This window comes from Thamnophis sirtalis, unplaced genomic scaffold, assembly GCF_051295495.1.
Source record: "Thamnophis sirtalis isolate CommonGarterSnake01/CBP01778 unplaced genomic scaffold, rThaSir2_p1.2 scaffold_10, whole genome shotgun sequence".
In the NCBI taxonomy this organism is placed as follows: Eukaryota; Metazoa; Chordata; class Lepidosauria; order Squamata; family Natricidae; genus Thamnophis; species Thamnophis sirtalis.
Window position 1 is genome coordinate 1,114,129 of NW_028261390.1, and position 12,428 is coordinate 1,126,556.

The 12,428-nt window shown below is 52.6% G+C and overlaps 2 protein-coding genes across 2 annotated transcripts; one reads left to right on the forward strand and one right to left on the reverse strand.

Moving 5' to 3' along the window:
• Positions 1 to 8,151, forward strand: LOC106555806 (protein TEX261). Its single transcript, XM_087723712.1, is given in 7 exon segments — positions 1 to 126; positions 2,373 to 2,452; positions 2,915 to 3,068; positions 5,447 to 5,514; positions 6,177 to 6,279; positions 7,916 to 7,981; positions 7,984 to 8,151. Coding segments are annotated over 7 exon segments (588 nt in total). The 5' UTR covers positions 1 to 56; the 3' UTR covers positions 8,031 to 8,151.
• Positions 8,152 to 9,626: 1,475 nt separating this feature from the next.
• LOC148043704 (ankyrin repeat domain-containing protein 53-like) lies at positions 9,627 to 12,222 on the reverse strand. The gene is made up of 2 exons (XM_087723824.1): positions 12,110 to 12,222; positions 9,627 to 10,364 (listed from the first exon to the last, which is right to left on the reverse strand). The coding sequence occupies exons 1-2, from the start codon at positions 12,212 to 12,214 to the stop codon at positions 9,627 to 9,629; spliced, it is 843 nt and encodes a 280-aa protein (XP_087579950.1). The 5' UTR covers positions 12,215 to 12,222.
• Between the last annotated feature and the right edge of the window lie 206 nt (positions 12,223 to 12,428).

The window sequence follows — 12,428 nt, forward strand, 5'->3', positions numbered from 1 at the left end:
GCGGGGCCATCGCCGCCAGCCGCCGGGTGAGGCGCGGGAGGGGGGAGGGGGCGACGATGTGGTTCATGTACGCGCTGAGCTGGCTCGCGCTCCTCATCCAGGCCGCCTTCGTCACCCTCGGCATCGGTGAGCGACCCCCGCCCCGCCCCGCGACCCCCGCCCCGCCCCGGACCCTCGGCTCCCCCCCCCGCCCTCAGCGCGATGGTCCCGCCCGCCCGACGTGGCGTCGCCCCCTCCTGGCCGGAGTCTCCGCCTCCAAGCGCAGCCTACCTGCCCCGCCCCCCTCGCCCCCCCCCCCGGGATGGTTCATGGGTGGGGAGGGGGCACTTTGGAGGCAGCTGCGCCCAGGGATAGAAGGCAGGCAGGCAGGCAGGGTGGTCTACCTGGCAGGGAGGTTGTTGTAAGGGAGAGAGAAGGAGGGAGGATTCTCCTGGCTTCTCTCTCTTTCTTTCCTTCTTTCTTTTACTTTCTTTCTTTTACTTTCTTTCTTTTACTTTCTTTCCTAACTTTACTATCTTCCTTCTTTCTCTTTCTTTCCTTCTTTTTTTCCTTTCTTCCCTTCTTTGCTTCCTCTCTCTCCCTTTCTCTTTCTTTCACTTTCTTTCTTTTACTTTCTTTCTTTCCTAACTTTACTTCCTTCCTTCTTTCTCTCTTTCCTTTTACTTTCTTTCCTTCTTTCTTTTACTTTCTTTCCTTCTTTCTTTTACTTTCATCTTTTATTTTCTTTCTTTTACTTCTTTCTCTCTCTCTCTCTTTCCTTCTTTCTTTCCTTTCTTCCCTTCTTTGCTTCCTCTCTCTCTCTCTCCCTTTCTCTTTCTTTCCTTCTTTTACTTTCTTTTCCTTTCTTTCCTGACTTTACTTCCTTCCTTCTTTCTTTCTCTCCCTTTACTTCCTTCCTTTCCTTCTTTTACTTTCTTTCCTGACTTTACTTCCTTCTTTCTTTCTTTCTTTTACTTTCTTTCTTTTCCTTTCTTTCTTTCCTAACTTTTCTTCCTTCTTTCTTTCTTTTCCTTTCTTTCCTGACTTTACTTCCTTCTTTGCTTCCCCTCTCTCTCACACCACACACACACACACACACCCCTACACTTATTTATGTAGTCAATTTAAAGGCCGCCAATCTCTTTCTCCAGAGAGACGCTGGGTGGCTTCCATCAGAAATAGAAATATACATTTAAAAAATTACAAGTGTAGAAACGTTAAAAGTTACAGGAATGTTTTCCCGGGTTCTTGTAATATTATAGATACAGAGCTATAGTTATGTAACAATAGGTGCTTTATCCTGCCTATTTCCCGTTCCTTCTCTAAATCAGTCATTTATATAATCTATCTATGTCCGTCTTTCTTCACTTTGACAACTTTAAGATGGGTGGGCTTCAACTCCCAGAATTCAGAGGATTGAAGTGAACCATCTTAAAGTTCCCAAGGTTGACAAAACACCTCTCCGTCCGTCTGTCTGTCAGTCTGACTGACTGTCAGTCTATCTATCTATCTATCTATCTATCTATCTATCTATCTATCTATCTATCTATCTATCTATCTATCTATCTATCTATCTATCTATCTCTCTCTATGTCTGTCTGTCTGTCTCTCTCTGTCTATCTATCTATCTATCTCTGTGTCTGTCTGTCTATCTCTCTCTCTCTATGTATCTATCTATCTCTATCTATCTCTCTATCTCTGTCTATCTATCTCTCTGTCTATCTATCTATCTATCTGTCTATCTCTCTCTCTCTATGTATCTATCTATCTCTATCTATCTCTCTATCTCTGTCTATCTATCTCTCTGTCTATCTATCTATCTATCTGTCTATCTATCTCTCTGTCTATCTATCTGTCTGTCTGTCTGTCTGTCTATCTATCTATCTATCTCTTTATCTATCTCTGTCTATCTATCGATCTCTGTCTATCTCTCTCTCTATCTATCTAACTGTCTGTCTGTCTGTCTATCTATCTATCTATCTATCTCTTTATCTCTGTCTGTCTGTCTATCTATCTATCTATCTATCTATCTATCTATCTATCTATCTATCTATCTATCTATCTAATCTACCTCTCTGTCTCTCCATCACTCCGTCCACCCTCTCTCTCCCTCCTGCCAATACCAAGGTGGGGAAAGAGAGGTCAGGCCGTCAGAGGCTGCCTGGGCTTTGTGCCTGGGGAGAGCCAGGGCCATTCGCTCCTTGCCTCCCGTCCTGCGGCTGAGGTGGGCGCCTGGAGGGAGAGGTGGGCCCTATCGGAGGCTGCCCTCGCTGCCGGTCCAACCAGGGAGGAATTGAGCCTTGGCCTCCCCTGCAGGGACGCTGGTTGTGGTTGGTCAACATGGCAGGGCGGCCTAATGGTTGGGTGTTTCTCCTCTTCCTCCTCCTCCTCAGCGGCCGGATTGTACTACCTGGCGGAGCTGATAGAAGAGTACACAGTGGCCACAAGTCGGATCATCAAGTACATGATCTGGGTAAGCCCCCTTTGCCCCCCTGCAGCTCCCTCCCTCTGGTCTGGGGAGGGGAGGGGGGAGGAAAGGGCGCCACCCCCTTTCTTGGCTGCTTTTGGCCGTCCCGTCTCCCCCTTCCCTGGGAAAGGTAGTCCTCAACTTACGACCCTTCGTTTAGGCCCTGAAAAAAAGGGGCTTAGGGCCAATTTTCACACTTACGGCAACATTCCAACATCAAAATTCAGACCCTTGGCAACTGACCCACATTTGTGACGGGCGCAGCGTCCCTGGGGGGTGTGTGTGTCACGTGATCCCCGTTGGCCACCTTCGGAGGTGCAGAATCCACGGGGAAGCCTGGCTGCCTTCACAACCGCACTGGTTCAACCGTGTTTCTCAACCTTGGCCACTTGAAGATGTCCGGACTTCAACTCCCAGAATTCCCCAGCCAGCGAATGGGCCCCACCGTGAACCCTTTCTCTCTCCTAGTTCTCCACCGCTGTGCTGGCCGGCCTGTACCTCTTCGAGCACTTCCCGGGCCTCGTGGTGGGCGTGGGGCTCTTCACCAACCTGGTCTACTTCGGACTCCTGCAAAGCTTCCCTTTCATCATGCTGACCTCTCCAAATTTCATCCTCTCCTGTGGTGAGTGCCCCCTCCCTCCCCCCCTGGCCCTGGAGGGTCTTCCACTCGGAGGGTGACTTTGTCCTACTCTGCGGCCGTGTCCCCTGCAGCCTTGCTTGAAAGAGCTTTGGGGTCCCCCCCCCACACTCATCTCCACCCCCACCCCAGGAAACGGGTCTCACACTACAGTTCTGATGTTGCTCCAAAGTGGGGCCCTTTAAGACCTGTGGACTTCGACTCCCAGAATTCCCCAGCCAGCGTGGGATTCTGGGAGTTGAAGTCCACGGGTCTTCAAGAGGCCAAAGCGGGGGACACTCTTGAGGTGGGACTGGGGGATTCTGGGAGTTGAAGTCTAGGAGTCTGAAAGTGACCAGGGTTGGAGAGGGAATCGGCTCTTGATTAATCCTACAGTCTCTTGATGGAGCCATAAATCATTGACAGCCTGGATGTTTTGGGTCTCTGTCCCCATAAGGTATATAATTATTCAGAAATAGTGATCCCTCAGAGACCACCTGCATCCCCGTCCTTTGTCCCCCTGCCATCCAAATAGAGCCAAGGTGGCGCAGTGGTTAAATGCAGCACTGCAGGCTACTGCTAGATCAGCAGTTCAGCGGTTCAAATCTCACCGGCTCAGGGTTGACTCAGCCTTCCATCCTTCCGAGGTGGGTAAAATGAGGACCCAGATTGTTGTTGGGGGCAATATGCTGACTCTGTAAACCGCTTAGAGAGGGCTGAAAGCCCTATGAAGCGGTATATAAGTCTAACTGCTATTGCTATTGCTATCTATATATCTATATCTATCTCTATCTCTATCTCATATCTATCTATCTATCTATCTATCTATCTATCTATCTATCTATCTATCTATCTATCTATCTACTACCTCTCTCTCTCTCCCTTTCTCTTTCTTTTACTTTCTTTTACTTTCTTTCCTAACTTTTCTTCCTTCTTTCTTTCTTTTCTTTCTTCCCTTCTTTGCTTCCTCTCTCTCCCTTTCTCTTTCTTTCCTTCTTTTACTTTCTTTAACTTTCTTTCCTGACTTTACTTCCTTCCTTCTTTCTCTCTTTCCTTCCTTCCTTTCCTTCTTTCCTTCTTTCTTTCTCTTTCCTTCCTTCTTTCCTTTCTTCCCTTCTTTGCTTCCTCTCTCTCCCTTTCTCTTTCTTTCCTTCTTTAACTTTCTTTAACTTTCTTTCCTGACTTTACTTCCTTCCTTCTTTCTATCTCTCTCTTTTCTTCCTTTCCTTCTTTTCCTTTCTTTCCTGACTTCCTTCCTTCTTTCTTTCTCTCTCTTTCCTTCCTTTCTTTCCTCTCTCTCTCTCTCTCCCCTCCCTCCCTCCCTACTTTTCTGCCTACCTGCCTCTCTTAAGAGCCATGCTGATACAGTGGTTAGAATGCACTACTGCAGGGCTAACTCATCTGCCCACTGCCAGGAGTTCGATCCTGACCGGCTGACTGTTGACTCAGCTTTCCGAGGGGGGGTCGAATAAGGACCCGGATGGTTGCGGGAAGAGGCTGACTCCGTACGCGGCTTAAAGAGGGCTGTAAAAGCCCCGTGAAGCGGCATATAAGGGCCTTAGGAGGGGGGCTCCCATTCCCTCCGTTCGAGAAATCTCCGCCCGAGTGAAATGAGAGGGTCCTTTTCTGGGCTCTGAGTGATTCCTTGCTTTATTTTGGGCCTCGGTTTCCTTTTCCTTCCCCGCTTTCTCAATCCTCTTTCAGGGATTTTGTAATCTTTCGTTAACACTGGCCACGTTTTGTAAGGTTTCTGGGCTTGGTCCAAGATGCGGGATTAACAGGGAAAGGCTGGGAAGGTGGATAGGACCCAAATTGCATGCTGGGAGTTGAAGTCCAGGAGTCTTAAAGTGGCCAAAGTGGGCCACCACCCTTGCCTTAGACCAGTGGTTCCCAAACTTGGCCACTTTAAGACTGGTGGACTTCAACTCCCAGAATTCTCCAGCCAGCTCTGCTGGCTGGAGAATTCTGGGAGTTGAAGTCCACCAGTCTTAAAGTGGCCAAGTTTGGGAACCACTGCCTTAGACGAGGCTGGCTGGGGAATTCTGGGAGTTGAAGTCCAGGAGTCTTAAAGTGGCCAAATGTTTTGTCGCAATGAGGACTAGGGACACACTTTTTTTTAAAAAAGAAACAGAGAGCAGGAACCCCTTAAAATCTGAAAATTGGGAGGACCCCGGAAGCCCCTTTTCCCACGAACAAAACTTTTATCGCGAGGCTTAAGCGTTTGGGAGCTGTTGAATTTCTGCCATCGCTGACGGCTTTTCCTGTGACACAGCTCCGTCCCCCCCCCCGCGGTGTTTGGGTTCTGAGGGGGGGGTCTCGGGGTCCGCGCTTGCTGACCGAAGCCCCTTCTCTCTTCCCCCCACCCCCCCACCCCATTTTGGCAGTGCTGGTTGTGCTGAACCATTACCTGGCCTTTCAATACTTTGCAGAAGAATATTATCCCTTCTCAGAGGTAAGAGGGCTCCAGAGAAGGAGGGAGGGAGGCTGTAAAGCCACGAGACCCTGCTGTGTTTTCCTCCCTGGGGGGGTGGGGGAGGAGGTCCTCGTCTTAATGGCCACGAGCAAGCCCAAAATTTCCACCGCTAAGCAAGACCGTTACTCATTGAATCATAATAGCTGATGTCAGGAGCTTCTCTTTTTGGGGGGCTCCAGGGTTGTTAAGCGGATCGCTTGAGGTTGTTAAGTGAATCACCCAGTCGTTAAGTGCAACCTGGCTTCCCCTGCTGGTCAAAAGGGCAGGTGCTGCTAAAAGGGGGGCAAAACTCAGCTGAGAAATACTTTGCCTGGCCACTGAAATGTTGGGCTGAAGGCCGGTCGTAAGTCGAGGACTGCTGGTAGCCCCAGGGAGGGGGGGAGTAGTCTTGGAAGGCAGTCTGGGGTTTTGGCTGCACCCCCCCCCCCCAAACTTTTGCCAGCCAGATTAAGCCACTCGGACACCCCACCTCCATGGTCTGGTTCCTGAATGTGTCCCTGATGGGATGAACTGGTCCCGGATTCTTTGGGCCTGCAGGGGGCGCTCTGGGGCAGCAGCTGGGATGGCTGTGGGGGATGTGGGGAGGAACTGGGGCTTGTCTCATGCTCTTTCTCTCCCCCCACCCCACCCTCTTCCTTCAGGTCCTGGCCTACTTCACCTTCTGCCTCTGGCTCATCCCCTTCGCCTTCTTCGTCTCCTTGTCGGCTGGCGAAAACGTCCTGCCTTCCACCGTGCAGCCTGGAGGTCAGTTCTCCAGCCACTCCCCCCCACCCCCTTGTGCCCAGGGAAGGGGGCAAGGCGACCCCCACGCAGAATTCACACCCAGCACAAAATCTTCCCTGTCGCTTAGTTCGTGCTGGGTCTCTCCATAAAGAGGGGAGGGAGCAGGGGGAGTGCGGCCGTGGGCCGTGATGGCCGAGCTCTTGAGGCGGGGTCCTTGGGGGTCTCTGAGCCGGGTGGTTTTCTCGCAGGCGTCTCCCGGCCCAACTAGGTAGCCTATTCAATGTTAAAGGGAGTGGGGTTTGCTGGGAGGAGCAGGGGAACTGTGGGGTCCTTGGGGGTCTCTGAGCCAGGCTGCTTTCTCGCAGGCGTCTCCTGGCCCAACTACGTCATCAGTGTTGGAAGGGAGTTGGGGGGTTGTGCAGAGGAGGAAGAGGAGGACTTGAGGGTCCTTGGTGCTCCTCTCGAGACGCTTCGTTACCCAGCAAAGGGACATCAGCAGTGTCAGAAGGAGGCAGGATTTGCTCTCTGTTTATGGCCGACATTGGTCGGAATCTGGGGTACTCCCCTTCCCTACTCGTTCGCAAATGGGAAAGCGTGTGCCTGTGCGTTCACTTCGCCCCCACGCGCCACCTTCCACGCATGCGCATTTGGCGAAAGAAGGGGCCCAAGTGGCACGCGTGGAGCCGGGGCGAGTGGGTGGGGCCACCCACGATTTCCCGCTACCGGTTCGTGGAACCTTTCCAAAGCGGTAGAATGCCACCTCTGGCGGGGATGTTCCCGGTCGTTCCTCAATGAGGTTTCTGTTTACTGTTTGATTGAATAGAAAAGAATAACAACAGAGTTGGAATGGTGTGTAAACGTTGCTTACCTCCACGTGCCTGTGGATGGCCGATTTGTCAAAAGAGTGCCAGGCTCCCAGGAACTCCCTACTGGTTTTGGACTTGGTCTAGGATGGCCACCGTTCCCCAGTTGAAACTGCGGCGGCCTGTGTGTGTTGTGCAGTTGTGAGTTTTCATCACAACGCACGGAGGAGCCAACGGCCTAATCAAGGAACCGACAACAACGTCCCACCCCTCTTTGGCAGGACAACCTGGTATATCAACGGCGGGCAAAGCCCACTCCCCTGTCCAGCCCCGAGCCACAAACACAGCCCCTCAACTTACGACGGTTCGCTTAATGACCATCCGAAGTTACAACAGCCCTGAAAAAAAAGGGACTTGTGACCATTGGTCACACTTAACAACCGTTGGTCACGTGGTTTCCATTTGGGTGCTCGTATTTATGTCCTGAGGTCCCGTGATCACCTGACGAGGGAAGTCAACGGAGGAAGCCAGATTTGATTAGCAAATGTTAAGCCAAGGAAATTCGTCAGATTTGGGGGACCAGGGGGGGCAAAAGCTCCACAAATTCCTCACTTGGCAGCCACAATTTTGTCCTCGATTGGGGGGGGGCGTACGTCCGAGGACCACCTGTATAGAAAGGAGGAGCAAAGCCCGCTCCCCCATTCAGCCCTGATACTCTCTGTTCTCTTTTCAGGGTGCCTGAGGGCCTTTCCTGGAGCCAGCAGTGGGTGGGATGGGTGGGGGGCCTGGGGGAGGATGGTTTTGAACCCCCCCTGGCTGATTCTCTCTCTGACCGGCCTCCTTTGCCTCCTCAGACGACGTGGTCTCCAGCTACTTCACCAAAGGCAAGCGCGGGAAACGCTCCGGCATCCTCCTGGTCTTCTCTTCATCAAGGAAGCCATCTTGCCTAGCCGACAGAAAATGTACTGAGCACCTCCCCTCCAGGAAACCCCCAGATGTTTGTTCTTTCCCCCCTTCCCCTTCTACCGGCCACCTTCCTCCCCGGAAAGGGGGGACCGTTCTGAGCCTCCGCGTCCCCCTTTGTTCCTTACCTTGGGGTGGAGAAAATGGGGAAGAGCCGCCAGGTGCGTCTGTGTGGGAGGGGAAGAGCTGGGCCTCCCAAGATCCCTCCCTTTCCTGGGGGTGGCTGGGCAAGGGGACGAGGGTGGGGACCTCCCCGTCACCCGCCCCTCTCAATGGGGTCCCCGATGAGCTCCTAGGCAGGCAGTCGGGGTAGGAAATGGGGTGGGGGCGTCGCAACGTTCCCAAGCTCTCCGCTGCCGGACTTCTTCCGAAGTTTTTGAGAGGAATCTTCCCAGGGCGGAAAGACCAAGTGGACTTCTTCAAATGTCGCCTTCTTCCGTACCGGCTGACCTGACTGAGCCAGAGTGTCCAGCCGAGCCGGAGTCTTCGTTCTCCTTCCTTCACCGCGCTGACTCAACTTTCGGTTTCGGTTCTTGTTTTTTTGTTTAAAAAAAGGGGAACCAGGAAGGATGGTTCTGCGTGGGGGGGGGGGGTGAAAAGCAAAGCTGCATTTAGCCCAGAAGATTGCTGGCATCCCCCCCCCCCCCCCACTCTCCCCCCACCAGGACTACAACTGTGGGGTGAAAATCGAACTGTACCAAGACCCGAGGTTGGGGAAGGAACCAAGATGGCGTGTGGGGGGGGAGGGAAATTTGCGAGGTTGTGCCTGGAATGCGGGCCGCCACGAGGGTCGACTCTGCTCCTTGAGCTGGGCTGCCCCCTGGCTCTCCCTTGGCAGTTGCCTGGCTCGTCTAGAGGACCTCCAGAGGCTCCCAGCTGCCTCGGTGTTCTGGCCGTCTCTTTTAGCACAGAGTCTGCGTTCAATAAACGTGTTCACTGACAACACGACAAGGAGACAAACTCTCTTCTCCCCGTTTTTCTTCCCGGGTTTTCATTTGGCATCCTTTTTTACACAGGTAGTCCTCGAGTTACGTCCATTCATTTAGTGAACCTTCAAAATTCACCAACGGTAATAAAAACCCATGGCCCCTTTCCACACTGAGGACCGTCGCAGCTTCCTCGTGGTCAAAATTCAGGCGCTTGGCAACTGACTCAGATTTATGACGGTCCCAGCGTCCTGGGGTGGGTGGGTCACGTGATCCACTTTGCCCACCTTTTGACAAGGAGGGAAATCAGGTTCACTTAACAACGGTGTTACTAACTGAACCTCTGAAGCCCTTAATGGCGTTGGCGAGAAAGGAGGGTGAAACGGGGCAAAACTCGCTTGGGAACAGAAATTTTGGGCTCGATTGTGGCCGTAAGTCGAGGATTACCTGTGTTTCTGGAGCCCTCAGTTCCGGCTGTGAATTAAGGACTGACGGACGCAGGGGAGGGACTGCCCTTGCTGCGCTTTTATTATTAATATTAACTATTAAATGTTTCTGAGCGTGGCAGAGTCAACCTCGTCAAATGCCTTGTGTAGAGACGGGGCATTTGAGGGGAAGGTCATCCCTGCCCCTTTGCGCTCGGGGGCATGGCGGAAAGGGCCTGCGAGGCCTTCTCCTACGGGCTGGACGATGTGGACGATTCGCTCTGTGCAGGGAGGGTCTCTTTCAGGGACCCCAAGCTCCCCATCCTTGGGGGGCCCAGAACTTCAGTGCTGCAGTAGGCCGAGACGTGGCTCTGGAGGCTGTGGAGGAATACGGGATCCAGGGTGACCCGGAGGCTGAGGGCCATTTGGTCGGTCCACCAATGCTCCGGCCCCGGGGGCCGCCGGTGCTTCAGGTTAAAGATGGGCACCGTCTGGAAATCCTGGGGCACCTCCATGCGGGGTTTCCAAGAGTGGGGGTAGAGGCTCCGTTGAAGGACCTCGTAAGGCAGATCCGGCATGGAGGAGACCCGGCCGATGTTGTCGATCTGGATCACCGGGTCCCCGAAAGGATCTTTGAAGAGGAAGAGGAAGGAGGTGAAGTCGTGCTGCGGCAGCTTCTCGGGCTCCACGCCCAGCCGTATGGCTTGCGGCCGGAAGATGGACGTAGCCGGTTCCGACTCCAGGTTGGTGCTGAGATTCCAGGGCTTCTGACGCCGGAACCTGCGTTGCACGCTGAGGACCGAGTCGTCGCCGATGAGCAGGGCGCTGAGGGAGGGATGGGGCTGGGCGACCTGGCCGGCCACTTTGCGGAGGGTCAGCGAGTGGCGCTTGACGTACGACAGGCCCAGGACAGTCGGAGTGGGCAGCGGCAGGCCCTTCTTCAGTAGCCAGCTTTCGAAGGCCATCATGTTGCAGAGGTTCAGCTCCCACTGTGGGGAGAAAGGCAAAGGAGGCCGCTGACCCCTTTGGCGTAACAGCCCCCTCCCTGACATGAGATGACCCCTACCCTCTTGGCCCTCGGGCCCAGCCACCCAGAGGCATTCACTTGAGACGGCGGCCGTAGGAGTGGAACGAAGGAATCCCTGCAGAATCGGATGGGAGGCTGTGAGTTCTAGTTAGACGTGACAAACAGCAGGGTGTTTTTTTTGGGGGGGGCAGTCAGGAGATAAGTCAATCATTATCATCTCTTGTTCACTGAACATTTAACTGGGTCAACTGAACATTTAAAAAGTTTTATCACAAAATATCATTGTTTTTAATAACATACGTGTGTGTGTGATCGTTATTGTTATAATTAATCAGAGTAGACCTGGAAGGGACCTCGGAGGTCTTCTAGTCCAGCCCCCTGCTCAAGCAGGAGAGCCTCTTCCATTCCAGACACATGGCTTCTTAAAAGCCTCCGCAACTTCTGGTGGCAAGCTGTTCCGCTGGTTAATTGTCCTCGCTATCATGAAATTTCGGTTCCACCACAAACCGCGGTAGACTAAAGCGCGCTCGCGAAAGCGCGTACGTGACGTCATCACAGCGCGACGAAAACAGCACGCTGTGATCGGTAAACTTAAAATTAACGCGTAAATCTAAACCTAACCCCCCCCAAACCTAACCCTAACCCTAAACCTAACCCTAAACCTAACCCTAAGCCTAACCCTTAACCTAACCCTAAGCCTAACCCTTAACCTAACCCTAAGCCTAACCCTTAACCTAATGCTAAACCTAACCCTAAGCCTAACCCTTACCTAACCCTAAACCTAACCCTTAACCTAACCCTAAGCCTAACCCTAAACCCTAACCCTAAGCCCTAACCCTTAACCTAACCCTAACCCTAAGCCTAACCCTTAACCTAACCCTTAACCTAAGCCTAAACCTAACCCTAAGCCTAACCCTTAACCTAACCCTAAACCTAACCCTTAACCTAACGCTAAACCTAACCCTAAGCCTAACCCTTAACCTAACCCTAAACCTAACCCTTAACCTAACGCTAAACCTAACCCTAAACCTAACCCTAAGCCTAACCCTAAACCTAACCCTTAACCTAACCCTAAGCCTAACCCTTAACCTAACCCTAAGCCTAACCCTTAACCTAACCCTAAACCTAACCCTTAAACCTAACGCTAACCTAACCCTAAACCTAACCCTAAGCCTAACCCTTAACCTAACCCTAAACCTAACCCTTAACCTAACCCTAAGCCTAACCCTAAACCTAACCTTAACCTAACCCTAAACCTAACCTAAACCTAACCCTAACCCCTTACCTTTATGTGAATCGGCTTGCTTTAAAAGCGCTTTTTTAAAGCACCCTTTTTTCTCCGCGGTCGTATTTGTCGCGCTACTGATGACGTCACGTACGGGCTTTAATCGGGCACGCTTTAGTGGACCGCGGTTTTGACGAGACACGGAAATTTCTCCTGATTCCCGGTTGCTTCTCTCTCTCGGGCGAGTTTCCCTCCACTGTGCCTTGCCTGGCCTTCTGGTGCTTTGGAGGACAGGATGACCCCCCCCCCTCTTCCTCGGGGCAACCCCCTGAGATATTGGAAGCCTGCTCTCATGCCCCCCCCACCCCCCTCCCGGTCCTTCTTTCCATTAGGTTAGCCCTGCCCAGTTCCTGCGACGGGCCTTCGTCCGGTTTCCTATCCACGCCGTCCCCATCCGTGAAGGTAAAGGTGGGAGAGCTAACCTGTTCTCTTTGAAGGAACTGCCTTTGCTTCATCTCGCACACGGCTCTGATGGAGTCCAGTTTGCACATCTGCTGCAGCTGGTGCCTCTTGTCGGCCTTCCACATGGCGTGGGAGAGGCGCCTGGCGGTGGGGAAGGAAGGGGATAAATTTGGGGCTCAGTTTCTGCTCGTAAGTTTGAGGACCACCTGCGTGCTTATAAATAACTCAAGGGGGTGAGCTGATCCGACGTACTTTCCTCCTTTTATTTTCCTCACCACAACGACCCTGTGAGGTGGGATGAGCCGAGGGAGGGAGGGAGGGACTGGGCAAAAGTCACCC

Bases quoted from the DNA above. Each gene is read 5' to 3' on its own strand.
- LOC148043704 (XM_087723824.1), bottom strand. From the start codon at position 12,214: ATGTGGAAGGCCGACAAGAGGCACCAGCTGCAGCAGATGTGCAAACTG. The intron at 10,365-12,109 runs GTTAGCTCTCCC...TTCTCCCCACAG, and splicing joins AGTTCCTTCAAAGAGAACAG to TGGGAGCTGAACCTCTGCAA.